Source organism: Mercenaria mercenaria, chromosome 17, assembly GCF_021730395.1.
Source record: "Mercenaria mercenaria strain notata chromosome 17, MADL_Memer_1, whole genome shotgun sequence".
Classification (NCBI taxonomy): Eukaryota; Metazoa; Mollusca; class Bivalvia; order Venerida; family Veneridae; genus Mercenaria; species Mercenaria mercenaria.
The window spans coordinates 21157806-21175477 of NC_069377.1; the positions used below are offsets into that span (position 1 = coordinate 21157806).

Consider the following 17672-nt stretch of genomic DNA (forward strand, 5'->3'; position numbering starts at 1 on the left):
CAAAAAGATATAATGAAATACGTCATCATATTAACATTTTTGGTCTATGTAATTTGAGAAAGTGTTGTATTATTTCTGTATGAAGGGGGCACACGGGTCCTCCCCCGAAAATATTGTGCAATTTGTGCATGCCAAATCCAGAATTCTACGGGTATTTCAAAACTGAAAATTATGGCTGTCTGTTACTTTAGGTTTAAGTTATATAATGTCAACACAACTTGGAAAAAAGGGTATTTTAAGTAGAAATCTTTATTAGGGTGCAAGATCCTTGTAGGAAATATTACTGCAGATGGTTTTGAATATTTGAACAGCCAAATGAATTCTAGTGAGCTTTTAGGATATAATTATCAGTATGGTCTTATAAATAAGAAAGAAATATATAAACATATATATACTCAAAAGATGGTGCTCCCCTCCCCCACCTCCCTGCTCTTACACCTATGTATAAAGTATAGATTACTGTTCATATACTGAAATTATCAGTATAACGTAGTGCAGTCAAAATTGACACTATAGCTTTAAAAATCAATCTGGTACTCTTCTTCAACATCGTCTGATATTTAGACGTTGATAGAAATGCTGCTCTTCCTTAATAATGAAAAAAGTGTTATGTTATGACATATACACAAACCTTATTATGAAATTATTTCATATTACTCGAAATAAGATCAGAACATGTACCATTCTATGTCTTTTATTTACCTCATTGTAACACTGTTAAATATTTTAAGATCATATAACACATTATGACGAACAAATGACTTAAAATTCTTTATTTCTAAATTAATATATTCTACATCTGCTAAGGTAAATGCATCAACAGATCTGAGAAAACATTGAAAAGTTAAGTTGGCATGTTTTTGGCCGCTCTATCTTCAAGCGAGAGGAGACCGGGCGCAAGCATGAGACAACACGCGATGCGATGACCCCTAAAAACCGCAGACGGCACCCAGCACACGGACCACACCCGAATGTATGACAGTAGACCTCACCTAACCACGGCTCCGCACCAAAAACGATGCCACGAAGCAAGTCAAGGGCTACCGCCAAACACTCAGTGCTAAAAAGCTGTTTAATATATGTCTGTGCTAAAAAACAAGAACGACAAAATTGGCATTATTGTCCACGAAAACGGCACGCGTTAAATATTTATGAGACAGCCCAATGCTTCAGCTAGTAAAACTAAAAAACGGATTGACTGGGCCCACCACACAAAACACCAACTGATGCACTCTAAACACTTCACCTTGCAAGACGCAACGCAACATCACAAACTTTATAGTGAAGCATTACAGACAACGGACAGACAACGGAATGCAACCAGGGCCTCGCCAGTACCATTGTGATGCATTACAGACACTTCTTTTCGCAAAACAATCTAGGCATCGCCAGTGATGCACCACAGACGAAGTGTTTTCACTTAGCAAAAAACGCAACACAACATAATTATGCTTCACTAATACTGTAGTTATTCACTACAAAAGCTTCACTACGCAAAAGGCGAAGCAACCTAGGCATCACCAGAGCCTACAGTGGTGCACTACAACCACTTCACAAGCAAGCAACGCAACGCAATGCAATCTAGGATTCGCCAGTACTTTAAGGACGAAATCCTAGTGACCCGAAGCAACTTCAGGTCAACCAACCTTAAATAGTAAAGTGCATCTTTTGCAATGAACAACCTTTGGTGTACTGTTTAAGACAACAATGTCTTTGTGATAGTCCCCGATAAAGGCATACATAGTTTCATAAAACTGAGCGGACCGTGTCCATAACTGAAAGACGACAACGCTAATTACACTGAACGGTTCCGAATAAAATTCATCACATCAAACGCATAGATGTATCTCTAGTTCGGCGTCTACCGTATAAATCGCCACAAAACAATGAAAAAACACCCCAACCGGTTATCGTTTAGCAATCTAATTAACTCGATATCTCGCCTGATCCCCTATTCAACATTATATGAGCGACAATCCTAACATTTAAGGTATAATTACAGATTTATAAAAGTTACTTATCACAGAAATAACTGTCAGTGAGCTTTATCATATATATAGAAGCTAAGATATAAATGAAAATAATTAAGCTAATGTAATACACAAGTTCATGTAATTTCTTTTCCTATATATTCTTTTTAAAGAGAATGTCTTAAACATTAATTTAATTACCGATATCCTAAAAAAGCACACAGTTCCAGTTAAAACATTCCAACGAATGCTGTTATTTATGAACACAATACACCTGAATTCCATAAATCGGGAACGATCCAAAAGTTCATTTCCAAGAAGTATCTACGGTACTTTGAAGTTCCTTCGACTTGGCTTCTATCACAGAACATTCATTCGTAACTTCTTTGAGTATGATTATAATTGGGATATCGGAGACTTCACAGTGTTGCACTACCAGCTCACTGACATCTTCAATAAACGCCATATAAGAAATCTGTACCCTGAAAGTATAATACAAAAAGCAGCAAATCTGATACAGATTTCTCCAGAATGTCAGGTCTTTCACCAAAAACTAAGTTAACCATTAAATTATTACATTAGCAACTATAGGGGTGTGGCGGGAGGGTAAGTTTATCTTTACCGAACGACGTGTAGAAGAAAAGTGGGAAATCTGTCAGTCAGTTCAGTTATAATAACGGTCTATTCGCCCTTTCAGATGCAATGTGAGAAATCTGCAAGGGCTTTTTGCTTTTATATTGAACAATTGGCTGTGTTCTCGGCTCGCTGAACATGCATATCAGTACTGTATTGATAAAACGAGAACCAGTTCAACTGAATGATAGGTGTAGGTTACTAACAGAGTAGGAGGTGTTCATGAAATGAAAATACCCTCGCTCGTGCGGTAACACGCTCGAGGTGTTACCGCACGAGCGCGGGTAATTCATTTCATGGACACCGATCTAAGAGGTAAGTAACTGACTTACACAACGTCATTTTAATTTGTTAGTTTTTATTTATTTATTCATTTATTTATAAGTCTTTCCTTCTCCCAGTCAGAAAATAAATTTTATTGGGAATTACTCAAGTTAACTTCAGCAGGTAAATTGAAATACGTAAAATGATATTAAAAAAGTTTATGAAAGTTCTGCTAATTCGCCAATGTAAATGCATTGCACAACTTCACACTTCGGTTGCATGTTTATAAAACATTTTTCATGATAAACTTAGTTTCTGACTCTGCATTTACGGTTTCGTCGTGGTCGTGGTCGTTATCATCATCATCATCATCATCTAACAACAATAATTAAAATGATTATCTTCTTCTTCTACTCCTCCCTGTTAAGTACTGAGCCGTGAATGTAGCTTGTAGATAAAAACATGACGATCGTGATTCAAAGGTCAAAATATACAATATTTTAAAAAGAAGTATACATTTGTAAATGCTACTTGACGCAGGTATTGTCTATTTTCCATAAGTATTGACCATCTTCACCAGTATTTTCGGAGGTTTCCATTATTTTACGAAATATTTGTATCCTAAAATAACCAATATAAATAACCAATGGCACGGTGGCATAGTGGTAGCTATCTGACTGCCACGCACGATACCACGAGGTCAAAATCACCTCAGACCATTTCTTTTAAATTCAATGTAATGTTGTTATTGATGTTACTTTTACTCTTTACAACATCTGTGTAACATATTTCACGAAATCTGACTGTTTTCTCTTGTAGATCTAGTATTCATTTTCAGGAAACGCTGGTGAGAGATACTTTGTCTTTATCTAAGATACTTTTAAATATGTTTTATTCAACATTTTCCATAACGTTTATAGACCATAATGTTTGATCCGATAAATATGGCAATATTTCTACCGATAAAATTTTGGGGGAAATGGTCAGTACGCAGCAGTTGAACCAAAAATGCAGTTTAGCAGCTAAACGTCTTGTCGGCACAGCTGTTTGCACATGTGACATTATGAAAATTATAAAGAAATATGTACGCAATATTTATATCGCTATTTAACTTCAGACACCGAGAATCAATTTACGGAAAATATACGGAATATTCTTGAGTGTCAGGTCAATACTTACTGACAATAACATGGCATTAAATAAACATTACAGTTTGAACTCATCTTACATTCTTTTCACGTGCTCGTGTATGGTATGATACCTGTGCACGTGCGCAGGTATGGTATGTAGGTATTCATTTTGGTTATTAACCCGCAGAGAACAATAGAACAGTTGTGTCAAGGCCGATTAATCCCGATTCCTTAGCAACTAACAAACTTATTTCTCCAGAAATAAATGAAATTATTTTAAAGAAATAAATTATATTATTTTATATGAAATCTAAAAGCAGTTTCAAACCAAAGAATATGGCTTTCAGAGTAATGGAAATATATTTTTGACGGTTTTTTTTTTCCTCCAAAAATTCTCGACAAAAGTAGGTTTTTTTCCCCCAACAGTTTGTTAGCAGATATCATACCTTGTTCTGTGTCAAAGTTTGTAATCCTTTGTTTCTGTTTGAAAAGGTTTTGCTATCCCAGATGTTCCATTTTATTTTCTGTCTGTGTAAATGAACATCTTGTATTTCCGTCATCTGTTTGTCTGTGTATACACAACATTTTTGTCTCTTCCTATATATATATTTAAATATTTACGCATCTTATGAGCCTCTGAAAGTGAAATTTCACAAAAGAAACTAAAACGTTCGTTTTACTTTCAGTCCGGTGGAAAGGAATAATTTAAACAAACTTATCTGTAGATACTACAGACAAAGTTTGGTAAAGATTAATCAAGGTTGTTAATATAACAATATTTACATCATTAACGGAAAGGTACAAGGGAAGAAGTCGTTTAACTTTTTGTCTCTCGTCCGATATTCACCGTGGAGGGGAACCGTTGGAACAAACGGCGGAGAGTGAAGAGGAAAATGTAATGATTAAAAACACCAAGTTTGGTGACAAACCATGAAAAACTTTTTTCTCTCTTTAGTTTAGCTCTGATTACCCCCGTGTTGTTTTTTTTTTTTGAGTGGAACTATGTGAGGATACATCAGACCAAGTTTGCTCAAGATTTTTCGAGTAGTTTGGGAAGTCGACCAAAGAAAGCGCAGATGCCGGAGGTCATACTGAGCTTTGAGCTACGAATTGATAAATTTGACAGATGTATGTACCGAATAGCATTCACGTGCTGAGTACGTGACGTTTCTCGGTCGAATCTACTATAAAGTTTACTTGGTTGTAAATGATAACCTAGATAAACTTGTCTGACTTTATAGACAGTATATTGGCACACTTCTGCCTTCAAATAAATCAAACTCAGATAACTATTACGAAAATGTCAGTTTGATCTATAAAAGGAAAGGAATATTTTAAAACGGAAATATTGAATTTTAGTACCAGTTGCGTGCAACTGAAATCACACACGTCCTCGCGCAAAACACCATTTCATCTCGTCAACATACTAGAGTCCATTGAATCACACGGAGGAGCCATAAAGCTGGCATTTGGGGTTCTATCCTGCTTTACGTCTGTGTTTTTAATAATATCAAGAGGAGCATCTTGAAGAACTCCTAATAAAATACGGAAGTTGTCCTAACACTTTAATCGCCTCGGCATATCTTGACACCTGATGAATCTGTCCCACGTGATTATGTTGTAACTTGTGTATGAAAATAGTTGGAACACTTGCATGTTCATAAGAGGTGACTTATTGTGTCTGAGCACCGATTATTGCTGTATCTCTGTGATTCGAGCAAGTACTATAGTTTTGATTTTTTTACCTCATAATTCAATGCCGGTGTACGCACTGTGTTGGTGCACTGTGAAAAATCTACAAAACTGTGTGATTCAAGCAACAATATTTTTTCGATTTAAGTGTGATGCAAATCCAAAATATTAAGTTCTGTTTGGCGCCATTGAGCCTCGACTAAGCTGGTGCGACGTAAATATCCCACATCAAATCAAATCAACTAGAACGGTTGATTTTTGTGAGACTTAAAGATCAACATTAATCTAGACATGGATGGATCCTAGGTTAGTATATTTCTGCATCTTTTCCACAAGTTAGATTAAAACACGTCATGAGTGAGACACCGTTGAAGAAGTTTGTCAATTTTTAGAAATACACAAGACATATACAAGACAACAACGGAACCCTATGGAATAAACAAACATGACAAATATCTATTGGTTGTTTTTTATTTTTTGTTACGCCATTAACATATTTCTTTTATATTAAAATTATCCAAATAACAGTGATTTCTATAATATTTTAGTAAAACAAAACAGCATGTTATATATACAATAACCTATCGTAGTTTCTTCCATCTTTTTTCTCATAATTTTCTTTCAGAAATCGTAACAGTATAAAAATATGCATAAGGTTTTACATACAAAATACAAACTTAACACATTACAGAAACTTTACTTCCATTTTGGCTACATAGATACACATTATGTGGAAAAACTTTATTTTAACTCGCAGTCGAGTCACCAATAACACTGAAAATAAACACAATTCTAATCAAAACAATGGCAGAAATATCTGGCAGTTAATGAAGACTTTTATCAACTAGTCTTAAAGAAAACCTCACATGAAACAATAGTTCTACATGACTGTATAGAGCATTAAAATGAAAAAGGAATAAGGTCCTTAGTAATATTCAAACTTTGTTGCATTTTAAAATTTTCAACTAGCAGATTAAACAAATACTGAGTAAAGACAAAAACAGACTCCAAACAAATTTTGGATATAAATGTAATTTCAAATTATAAATGGCAGAATACAAACTGATAACATATTAAACCTCTCAAACCTTATGTCATCAACCGAAATTCGATAAGAGTTCAAAATCTGGGAAGTTTGATATCTTTAAATAAACAATTTCAGATATTCAGGGTAGTGATACATAGAACACTTTAAATTCTTAGACCAAAATTAATACATAACTGGTAAATATCAAGTGAAGTTGTCCTCAAAATTCTGAAACATATTAAATAATTTTGACTTATACAACATTCAGTAAAATATCAATTCTTTGAATTTAAATCTTCGAAAATATCGTGGAAATTGTTTGCGCATTTTATCCACTTTCTTTGGATATATGAGATGCCTATAAACATTACAAACCAGTTCTTATTAAAGTTAAGGTTATTTTTCAAAAATAAACCTAATGGATGAAAACTTGAACAAGATTTTGTTTCTTACATATGACTTTAAAAGAACTGTTGCACTGGGGCTTCTTGTAATCAATTTGAACTTAATGTATGTAAACGACCGCAGTATATCGGTTATCTATGTTATTTCGAGTGTGTTCAGTACTTGATATATTTGACATAAAGTTCATTGTCACACAAATAAAATTATGAATGATCGTTGTGATTTGATCTTTTTTCAACAAGATAAACTCAATTCGGGTAAAACCTGGGCTTTAAAAGTCTGATAATTTATGACTAAGTTCAAAAAGGATCCGACAGCAATGAATTTGACAAGGGGATCATATGAAAAATGTTTTAAAAAAGACATTCAGAAAGGAAAAACTAGTCAAAACACTATTGTTTCTATAATCCATTATAGACCATGTGTTGTCAATATGGATTAAAATCTCTAAACTATCAATAAAACTAAATAGAAAGTAAACACTAAAACAAAAAGAAGTATGATAAAGTACAACAATCATGTAAATTTAATGAAGAAAAACTGAGGTAAAATGCTTTAAGGTAGGTTAAAAAAGAAAGATTTTATATTTCAAAATGGTGCAATTTCTACCAGATTTTACCAGTAACCAAGGAAACAAAAAAGCAAACATATCCTCACCAGAAAATGGGTATTTTTGATTTCTAAAACTTCTTTTCTCCAACACAGGCTGTATCATAATTTTCAAGTGTGATGATTATTTGAGCAAATAATATACTTATTCGTAACTGAATCATTTTTACAAATATATAAAGATCTGATACATTTGTTGTATAAAGTCTTAACTACAGTACGTTTACTCTCCATACAGGAATATTATAACATAGACATGATAAACAACAGAGAGAACAATAAACATACATGCTATATACAGTTACCTTGTATTAATAAATTTAAGAATGATGAAATAATTTTCTGTTGCAAAAGCTGGATTAAGGATACAACATGTCCTGTTTGATTTCAATGTTCATAGACTTTAAAAAATATTGTTTATGCATAGTTTCAAGCACTAAATGTCTTTAACACTTATACAAAAATATTGCAAATGAACTATCAGATTAAAACAAAGGAAGTGTAACTGACTTAAAATTTGTTGAATTTAATCAACATTTAAAATGAGTTAGTTAAAGGAAATCAAAGTCAAATGTTACACTGAGGATCAAATATGTTACATTTATGATTAAATTGTTAATGCCAAGTTATTTGAAAATCCAAACATCGATGACAAAGATATGGACCGGACACGCCCATCAATGCACTATCCTTTAATGTCTAAGTGTGACCTTGACCTTTGAGCTACGGACCTGGGTCTTGCGTGCGACACGTCGTCTTACTGTGGTACACATTCATGCCAAGTTATTTGAAAACCCATCCATCGATGACAAAGATATGGACCGGACACGAAAATTGCGGACAGACTGACAGACTGACGGACAGACAGACGGTTCAAAAACTATATGCCTCCCTTCGGGGGCATAAAAATAACTACATTCTAAAACGTATTTCCTTATTTCATTCTAATATATATTATTTTTTTATTTACTTAAAGTTCTTTGCACCATGTCAAATGATGTTATTTAATGTTAATTCAAACTTCCTACTGGACACTCTTGTGCCATTTTTGTGATTTGAGCTTCATACAGGTAATGTTGTTGTGTTGTTCGTTATATAGATATTACACTGGAATTACACATTTGTACAATAAATTTTATTACATACAAAGGCAAGCACTTTACAGTAACTACAGAATGCAACCCCACTACGCAGTTATTAATTGATGTACTTTTTGTAAACAAACTACTAAGGTCACTTTCTGCAGTAAATATTTGTTTAGTTTGTATCAATCAAAGTTTAAATCTACAAAGATAATTACAAAAGAATTCTTCAACCATGATTTGCATTTTTGTCAATGATAAATTACTTCTATTTGTTCTAAATTTATATTGCACTCAGACTTGAAAGTTATCTTGATGTATGAAGGCCTAGGCGTAGATTATCTGTATATGGAATGTATGATTTGACAGATTAACTTCTCTTGAAGGTACCGGTAAAATTAATGTTTTTGCTAAGCTGAACTTAACAACCTCAATGAAACAATTTAAAGAAAACTTAAAAACATTTTAGAGATATTTTAATCCCCAAATGATATTTAAGTTGCAATAAGCTTGAATGAATCATATGTACTGAAAACTGCCTAACAACAGACATACTGCATGCAAGAAATGAGTCAGAAACATGTTTCATAACCCCATCAGCTGATTGTGAACTTAAAAGCACACGATTTTCATGTAGTTGTCTCTGTTTATGATTGAATAAAGTATAATTTACAAAAATAGCAAACTGCAGTCCAGAAATCAGATCTAAGAGCATTATTTAAAAATCTTCAGTCAATGCAAATACAGAAAACATATTTTAATCAAGTATATAATTGTACAAAACATGCATTTTTTAAAATCTATTTAATTTTTTTTTTTGTGTTGGGGGGGGGAGGTGCGGGGGAGTTTAGCATCACAATGGCACAATGACAGAGCATATGGCAACCTCCAAGCTTTCGATGGTGGAGAAAGAACCCATAAGCCTCTCTGCATCCAGAAATTATTTCATCCAGGCAGGGTCCCACCAATGACCTCAAGAACTAGGTATTCAAACCCACAGCAATGAGGGAACACACAAGAACTGAATTTAAATGCAATTTATCAGATTAAGAATAAAACTATTGGTAAAGCACTGCTCAGAAAACAACCAATTCTTACCAGATCCAACTTTATGAGGTAGTTTATCAAGGAGGGCAATCTGTCGCTTCTTCTTACAGTCATAACAATCACCTTCCCCACAAGCTTCCTCGTCCTCCTCAGGGACTGGAGCTTCCATTTCCATGGCAACCGGCACAGGGGTGATCACACTGCGGATACTTAGGTGTCGTACACAAGATAACAACTCTGAAAATGAATGCAAAACATAAAATTCTAATGTACAATAATATCTTTATTTAGTCACTTAACATGATGAAAGTAAATGATGAAGACTTTGTATTTATGGCTCTTTTTTGTTACAAAGTGTAATTTTACATGTCTTTTTTAAAAGACTGTTTTCTCTATTATATCTTGGTATTTGAGCAATGGCATTAGTGTTTCAGGATTCTGAACCAGTACTGCCTTGTTCTTTGCAAGAAAATGACAACTTTCAACATGACTCAACACTTTCTGTTATAAAGCACATACTTATACTGCACATCAGGAATCAAACCCAGACTTGTATTGACAGTCTTGTGCTCCACGTTCATGTATTGAGCTTTCTCTTCGAGCTCCAATGATTTAATGATTTCAAGTATCAAAATTTCAAATAAATCTAAAGCTCTAAAATATGTTTGTAATTCCTTTAGTCATGGACTAGGTGTACATTTATTCATTACATTAAGAAAGTGCACCCATAAGGATGCTTGAGCAAATTCCGTCTGATTTTGTATTGTACTCTTTATCCGCATTTACCAGCCATTATTATATCTTACACAGTCGAACGTATTTCGATACTTATACTAACTGGTGAATGCCGAAATCACATAATTATGTCATTACACATCCACCTTCCTCAGAAAGTATTTGTCTGCACTTACTGTTGTTTTGTAAGTACTTCAACGTATCATCAAACCCCTGCTGACACATATCACTGAGGATCTCTGGATGAGGTGGGAACAGTGCACGTGACATTCTATACAGGTTCTCCATAGAGCACTGCATGCTGGTGTTGGCAAGGTACACGTGTAGAGGATTTGCTGTGTGGTCAGTTGGACATATGTCACTCTCACCAGCAAACGGAGAAATTGAGATAGTTTCATCATTCATGGCTGGAATGTTATCACTTAACCCGCCATCAACATACCGCTGTATTATAAAGGAAAATACAATTTCCAAAACATAAAAGCATGAAAAAACTTAATAATCCATAATTATTTCCAGTGGAAATAATATTTTCAGCAGTTTTCAGTCTTTTATCTTTTACATATATGTACAGACTTCTAATTCTATTCTTCTTTTCCATAACAGATTTGTACTGAACCATTTACATTACAATGTTTTTTAGATTAGAAACACAGTTTTATAAAATTTAAACAGAAACTTACAACTCCACGAAATGTTGGAGGAACAAGGCCTGAATACAGCGGTACATGCGCACTGCACATCAATGCCTGAAACATAACAATAAAACAGTTCATTGAAATAAAACACAATTATATGTATAATGAAACTTTTGTCAAAATGAACTTAATCCAAGACACATGATTTCTGAACAGTTTTAGATGGGGTGTGGTTGTGTGGAGTGTCTAGAAAAGGAGAGCCATCATGCTCCCTTGGAAAATGCTACATGCAAGTATACCTCAGATAGAGAAGTCTGACATATGATTGTCACAATTAAACCTGTAAATTTCAAAAATCAATTTGACCAAGTTGACAGCTTTTCATTTGACTGTCATCTTGTTCCACAACTCAGCAATTGATAAGAGTTTTTCTAGCAAGGCAAGCCATTGCTTTTTAATATTTACAGTAAAAATGATTTATACCTCAATTTTTGGCTATAAAAAAATGCATATTGGATGGAGGAGGGTGGGAGACATGTGCTGGCTGCTTTCCCCCTTGTGGGCCTGCTCTTAATGGAGATGTTTCCAAATGATATGTGCTATGGTTTCCACTGATTATTAATTATGAACATTTTCAACCAAAAAACTAAATATTACAAAATGAGAATTGCTATTCACTGACAGTGAAAAACACAAAATGGTTACTGCCACTGCGTTCCTACAAATGTAAAACTGTACATATTTCATAACTTTGTAAAGTGTACTTGCTGTCCTTCATTCAGTCAAGCCTTTCCCTAAAATGATACCTGGGTCTTAAATGTGTCTTTATGTGCAGCTGGTCTTCATTCACAGGTCATTTTAAAACTGTAAATTTTGAAAATTAAACTAGTGGTCTTTAACCCTTAGCTGCTAAATTTCTAAAATGGACTGGTCCATCATTTAATTTTGGAAATACTACTTATAATTCGAAGGGGTGTTCACTGAAAAATTACTGACTGAATAGCGAACAGTGCAGATTTGAAGATCAGCCTACACTGGTCGCAAAGGCAGAATCACTTGCCGGCAGCAGGCTAAAGCCAGTTAGTCTGTTACTACGCATCAGTATTCCTTATCTTGGGTGAGACTGTACTTGTTTGTTCTATATATGTATACCTGTATCAGTTCTTCTTTCGATCTGTACTCCGACACGACAACATTTTCCCTGTCACTAACTCTCGTTAATGAAATGAACAGCTTTCCTGTAGCAATTTCATGAGCATTGTCCGGCAAAACTTCCCGTAAAGCATCTCTTAGAATCTTGACGATTTTAAAGCTGGGGTGTAACGGCCCAAGGGAGAAGGATCTAGCTTTCGTGGCCAGACGTAATGTAAACGTTGTACAGTCACCTGAAAGGAAATCGTCAATGAACACACATTTCTTGATATTATACAATTAAGAATGCATATATTTCAGTGACAACATATATAATTAAATACAGTACCAAGACATTTTCTGTCTGTAGGACTCTCCTCAATAATAGTTTATCTATAGTTTAATATGGACGAAACAAAAATAAAAGTATTTTCTTTAAAACATACATGTAGAAACATGTGCTAATGTGGATTCGAGGAAGACAGGGCAACATTATTACACAAATTTCCAGTTTCAGTGTCTGAACGCAAAACTTCATATATATATATATATATATTGTTGGGAATTTGAGAAATTTCTTTGACAATAAAAATTGAATATCATATCAAGAATTTACTGTATTGCCCATGCCAATAAGTCAGCTTTTAAAGTGAGATTCAATATTTAGTAACTTTCAGGATGTTTTTGGGAAGCAAAAGGTCACTATCTCAATAATTTATCAGGATTATTGACAAAAAACTTTTAAATGAACCTAGCAAGTCATTTTCCCTTTCCAGCCATAACTTTACTTTTCAAATAACACTTAAATAACTTCAATAGCTGTTAACAGATTTAAATGTTTACCTATACCATAGATTAGCTTTTTGTTAAAGTTCAAAATCTGTCACAACCATTTATGAATAAAATGGATCAACTAAATATAATTTATATCAAAATTTATAACATTTACATGACATATTAATATAAAATGATACTTTAACCTACTTATTACATTCAATATTAAACTTATTACATTTATTGTGAAATTAATATAAGGACTGTACAGTAATTCTGCTCTCATTACATTGTACTTCCCACATGCTATGCAATGTGAATACAATTATGTAAATGATCCACTATTGGTTACTTTGGCCTTTTGACCAACTTGACCCACCTACTTATCTCTCTTGACCTCTACTTGACATCAGTTTGTTTACAATCTATGACAGCCTGGTAACTGCAATTTTTGGCATACTGTTTACATACATGTATGTTACTAACTATACCTCACTGACGGGAAGCTTTGTTAAACAATGAACGAAAGCTCAGTAAAGATAAATGAAATAGAGCTTTTGAGCAGCCCTATTTTAAAAGCAGTTAAAACCAATCATACATGTACCTTCCCTAGCACTTTGCTGGTACCCATTTACAGCTGGCTTTTGACTGAGGCAATCCTGATTAAAGTGCCTTGCCCAAGGACACACTGCAATCGCAGCAGCCAGGAATCAAACCCCGGGCCTTCACCTCCGTACTTAGCCTTACTTATTTGACTTATCGGGATGCCTTTATTATTAGTCCCATTATTTGGACTACTCGGTACTAGGAATTATATTCAAACTTTTCTTTGTTATCCTAACAGGACCAGAAAATCAATTTATTGATTTAATTTGTTGTTAAATTGGTATCCAGCTGGGCCAGAAGTGTTAAAGCTAGCTTATCAAATACCAGCTGTCAACAGCCTGTCATAAAGTTTTACATGTAATTACCTTCTTCACACCCTTGTGACAGAAATAGAAATATTAAATCATTCCTATTACAGTATCAGTGGGGGGAGGGTGGGGGTGACATTAAAATACTATGTACATGTACTTGTCTTGAAAAGGGGAGGGGAGGAGACATGAGTGGCTTGAATATTAAGAAAACGGTACATTTAGCATCAGACCGGGTAATGGAGGCAGGCATACCAAGGAAAATGAAATGTTGCTGCATTCTCTCATGTAACCAGCAGAAAAAGCTTATGATTTTTTAAAAAAATTGTTTAGAATTTGGCTTAAAATTACTTTTGAATTCATTTTAAACATCCTATTTTACACAGCTGAAACTCTGAGATAACCAAAATTCAGCTTAAAATGACAGCATCTGTTTTCAGGATGGGATGTGAAAATATATTCTAGATACTAATTAAGCTGGAATTTGAAAGAAGAACATATCAAGTTTCAACTGTATGATTATGTATCTCAAATTTAATAGATCAATTGCCTCAGTGTACAATTATGTTGTAACAGGCCTGCAACATTGCTTTTTTGTGAGAATTACACATACATAAATTTGACATGTGTCAGTACCACATTTGCTGTTTCCTCACTTGGAAAAGCAATAAAAACAAGAACCAAAAATGTCAATTATTGAGACTTATTCAATAAGTATGCATCATAATATTATGTAATATCAAAGAAGTATTTTATAGCTCTTTGGTAAAATGCATCAGTCCAGCTAATAGGCTAGTGTTTTAAAATAGTTGCTGTTCTCAACAGCTTTGAGAGCTGGCAACTATTATAAAATATGAGATCAACTGAATTACTTCAATAAGCTTGCCCAACTCATTCAGCTTATAGGGATGACTTATTTTTCACACAACAGTCAAGTTTCACATTGTCCCTCAAAGTCATACCATTTGCTATAAAATATGCCTTCCCGATAAGCTGTATGAGTACCGCTAGAAATCTGAAATACTTGTTCAATGCATACATATAAGTTTTATGAAGGCTTTCAGTTCATTGTTCAAGTCATTTTTTATGTTTCGAATTGCAAACACTCTAATGTGCCTATAGGGTCATATTGACTGCTGCTTGATTTAATCATAAATGTCTCTTTACTCTGACATTGTATGCAGATTGGTTGTACTGATGTAGATGTAGAATAGCAGAGTAGTGCATAATCAATTAGTTCCCAAGGCTTTTTATATTAATGTACGTAAAATTACATCTTTATCAGTCCACTAATTGGTAATTTGGCAAGCACCTGTGAAAAAATGAACAAACGGATATTCAAAAAGTGAAAGAGTTACCAAGACAACAGTCACAAATCAGACAACAAGCAACAATGGCTCCGGCAGAAGCTCCGGCAAACTTGCAGTTCTTTATTAGATGAGGTGCATGTTGCTTGAGGCAGCTTGCTACACCGACATGGTAAATTCCCAAAAATCCACATCCAGCGAACGAAAAATTCATTCTTCCCTTCAAAACTGAACCGTCTAACCCACGAAGGGTTTTAAACAGTTTCTAATTTTATTGATCTTTCACCTATTTATGGAGCTATATTGTATTAAATTCCGAAAAGAAACAAACGAGAGCCGAGTTTCAATAAACTCTCTGTGTCGGCAGTCTATTTTGATTTGGATCACACGTCTCTCGATTAATGACGTAGCGGTCGCGCCCCCACATTGCGCGTTTCTGATTGGTCGAAAGTATCACACGACCCAGAAACCGAATTCTTGTACACGTCTGGCTGTCAAAATGTGGGTCACCTGTTATGTTGTTGTGTAATGGTCGGATAAACTTGTAGGAGTTGTGTCCCCTGCCTTGAAGTTTTACAACAAGAAAGTCTTTGTTTGTAAGTCAAGAAATTAGTAGTGTAGATGCTAGAAAGTTCTGTTCTAAATATATTATAATAAGAAATATATTTTCATGCAATCTAATGTTAAAATACTTTGGTTGTTGATAGAACTAACGCTCAATGGAGCTTTTACTTAGTGTAATAGTATTCGGACCAAACAGTTTACATGATAATACAGTATGATTGGACTAATATCAAACTCTGCCCTAACCAAAATGTACCCACATGGTAAAGTCAAAACGTACCCCAAAAACACGAAAATGTACACATTTTGTTACGTCAAAATGTATTCCAAAAAAGTAAAAATGTGCCGACTTTTAAAGTATACACATCTACTTTACAAGTACCCATAAACTTCGACATAAAGTCCAGGTATTGGATGCATCAGTCGAAAGGGTTAAGATGCTGTGTTTGATTCCTGGTTAATCCAGTTACAGTGTGTCCTTGGGCAAGGCACTTTATCATGATTGCCTCAGTCGACCCAGCTGTAAATGTGTAAGGTATAATTGGTTTTAACTGTTCTTAAATAGGGACGCTCAAAAGCTGTACAGAGCTTATGTTCATTGTTTCACAAAATGACGTTAAATTAAGATTATATATGTAAGGTTTTAAATATATATAGCCTCACTGTACCAATTCTCGAACGGTACCATCTCTCGACCAACGTTGACATAACACTAGATTATCGGTATCTGTAGAGGTGCTTTACATACCTGGATACAAGATTTTTATGCTAATTGTTTAGTTTATGTCTTTTCGTTTTGATGAGAATAAATATTTATCCACGGACTATTCAAGTGAAAACAATAAAACACTGTTGACAAAACTTGTTTTGATTTAGTGGCATGATACCTAAAAGGTCAAAGGTCGAGAATTGGTTCTCTGAAGTTCGTCAATATCTACCATTACTGTCTGTATTTAAAAATGCCGTATAACTTCATGAAGTGGAATAAACATGCAAAATAAGAATACACAGCTTTGAAAAGGGTCTGTCTACTAGCCAATGTCGGTGAAACATGTGAAAATACTTTAATAGTCTTTATTTACTTGGTAAATGGTGCAAAATGGGTCGAGAAATGGTACAGTGAGGCTAAGGTTTTAATTCAATGATAGGGAGTTATAAAGCTTTAGTTTTAACACAATCACTAATTTTCACACCTCCGACAAGCAGCTGAACAGAGTACTTTCACACCTGAAACAAAATTTGACAACTTTAATAGCTGTGTAAGTCTTTAATCCTTTCTTTCAAACATTATTTTAGTGACACCTAATTTAAGTATCAAGATGACTTTCTTTAAAGAAAAATGTATTTCTTTTCTCTTTGCTGGCTCTTGCTTTTGTCAAAAACATATTTTTTTTTTTTAGCTTGTCGCCTCATTTTTTTAAAAATATCTGTCAGATGAACACCTTTTTCAGTTTGGTATGGCCTTAACATAAAATATTCTAATGTACCAACTATTAAGGGACATTTATTCTAGATAGACACCAGACTTTCTTTTAGCAAGTGTTTTTGCAATGTATAAAGAGAAACTGTAAGGAAGTGTTAGCTTTCACTTGTTGACCAGATACTGTGCCTCATTTCTAGACCTCCAGCAACCAGAAACCACATCAGTCCTCTAGGGGTTTTCTAGGAATAGATGCATATTTTGTTTGTTTTTAATACAATACTTAGTAAGAATGTCTTTAATATAGTAATCATAGCAGTTTAAATGTGA

At 34.2% G+C, this 17672-nt stretch overlaps 1 protein-coding gene across 1 annotated transcript; it reads right to left on the reverse strand.

The window, feature by feature from the left end:
* Nucleotides 1-9811: 9811 nt before the first annotated feature.
* LOC123537355 (patatin-like phospholipase domain-containing protein 2) lies at nucleotides 9812-15750 on the reverse strand. The gene is made up of 5 exons (XM_053528606.1): nucleotides 15410-15750; nucleotides 12385-12617; nucleotides 11278-11343; nucleotides 10771-11038; nucleotides 9812-10096 (listed from the first exon to the last, which is right to left on the reverse strand). The coding sequence occupies exons 1-5, from the start codon at nucleotides 15570-15572 to the stop codon at nucleotides 9840-9842; spliced, it is 987 nt and encodes a 328-aa protein (XP_053384581.1). The 5' UTR covers nucleotides 15573-15750; the 3' UTR covers nucleotides 9812-9839.
* Nucleotides 15751-17672: the final 1922 nt, after the last annotated feature.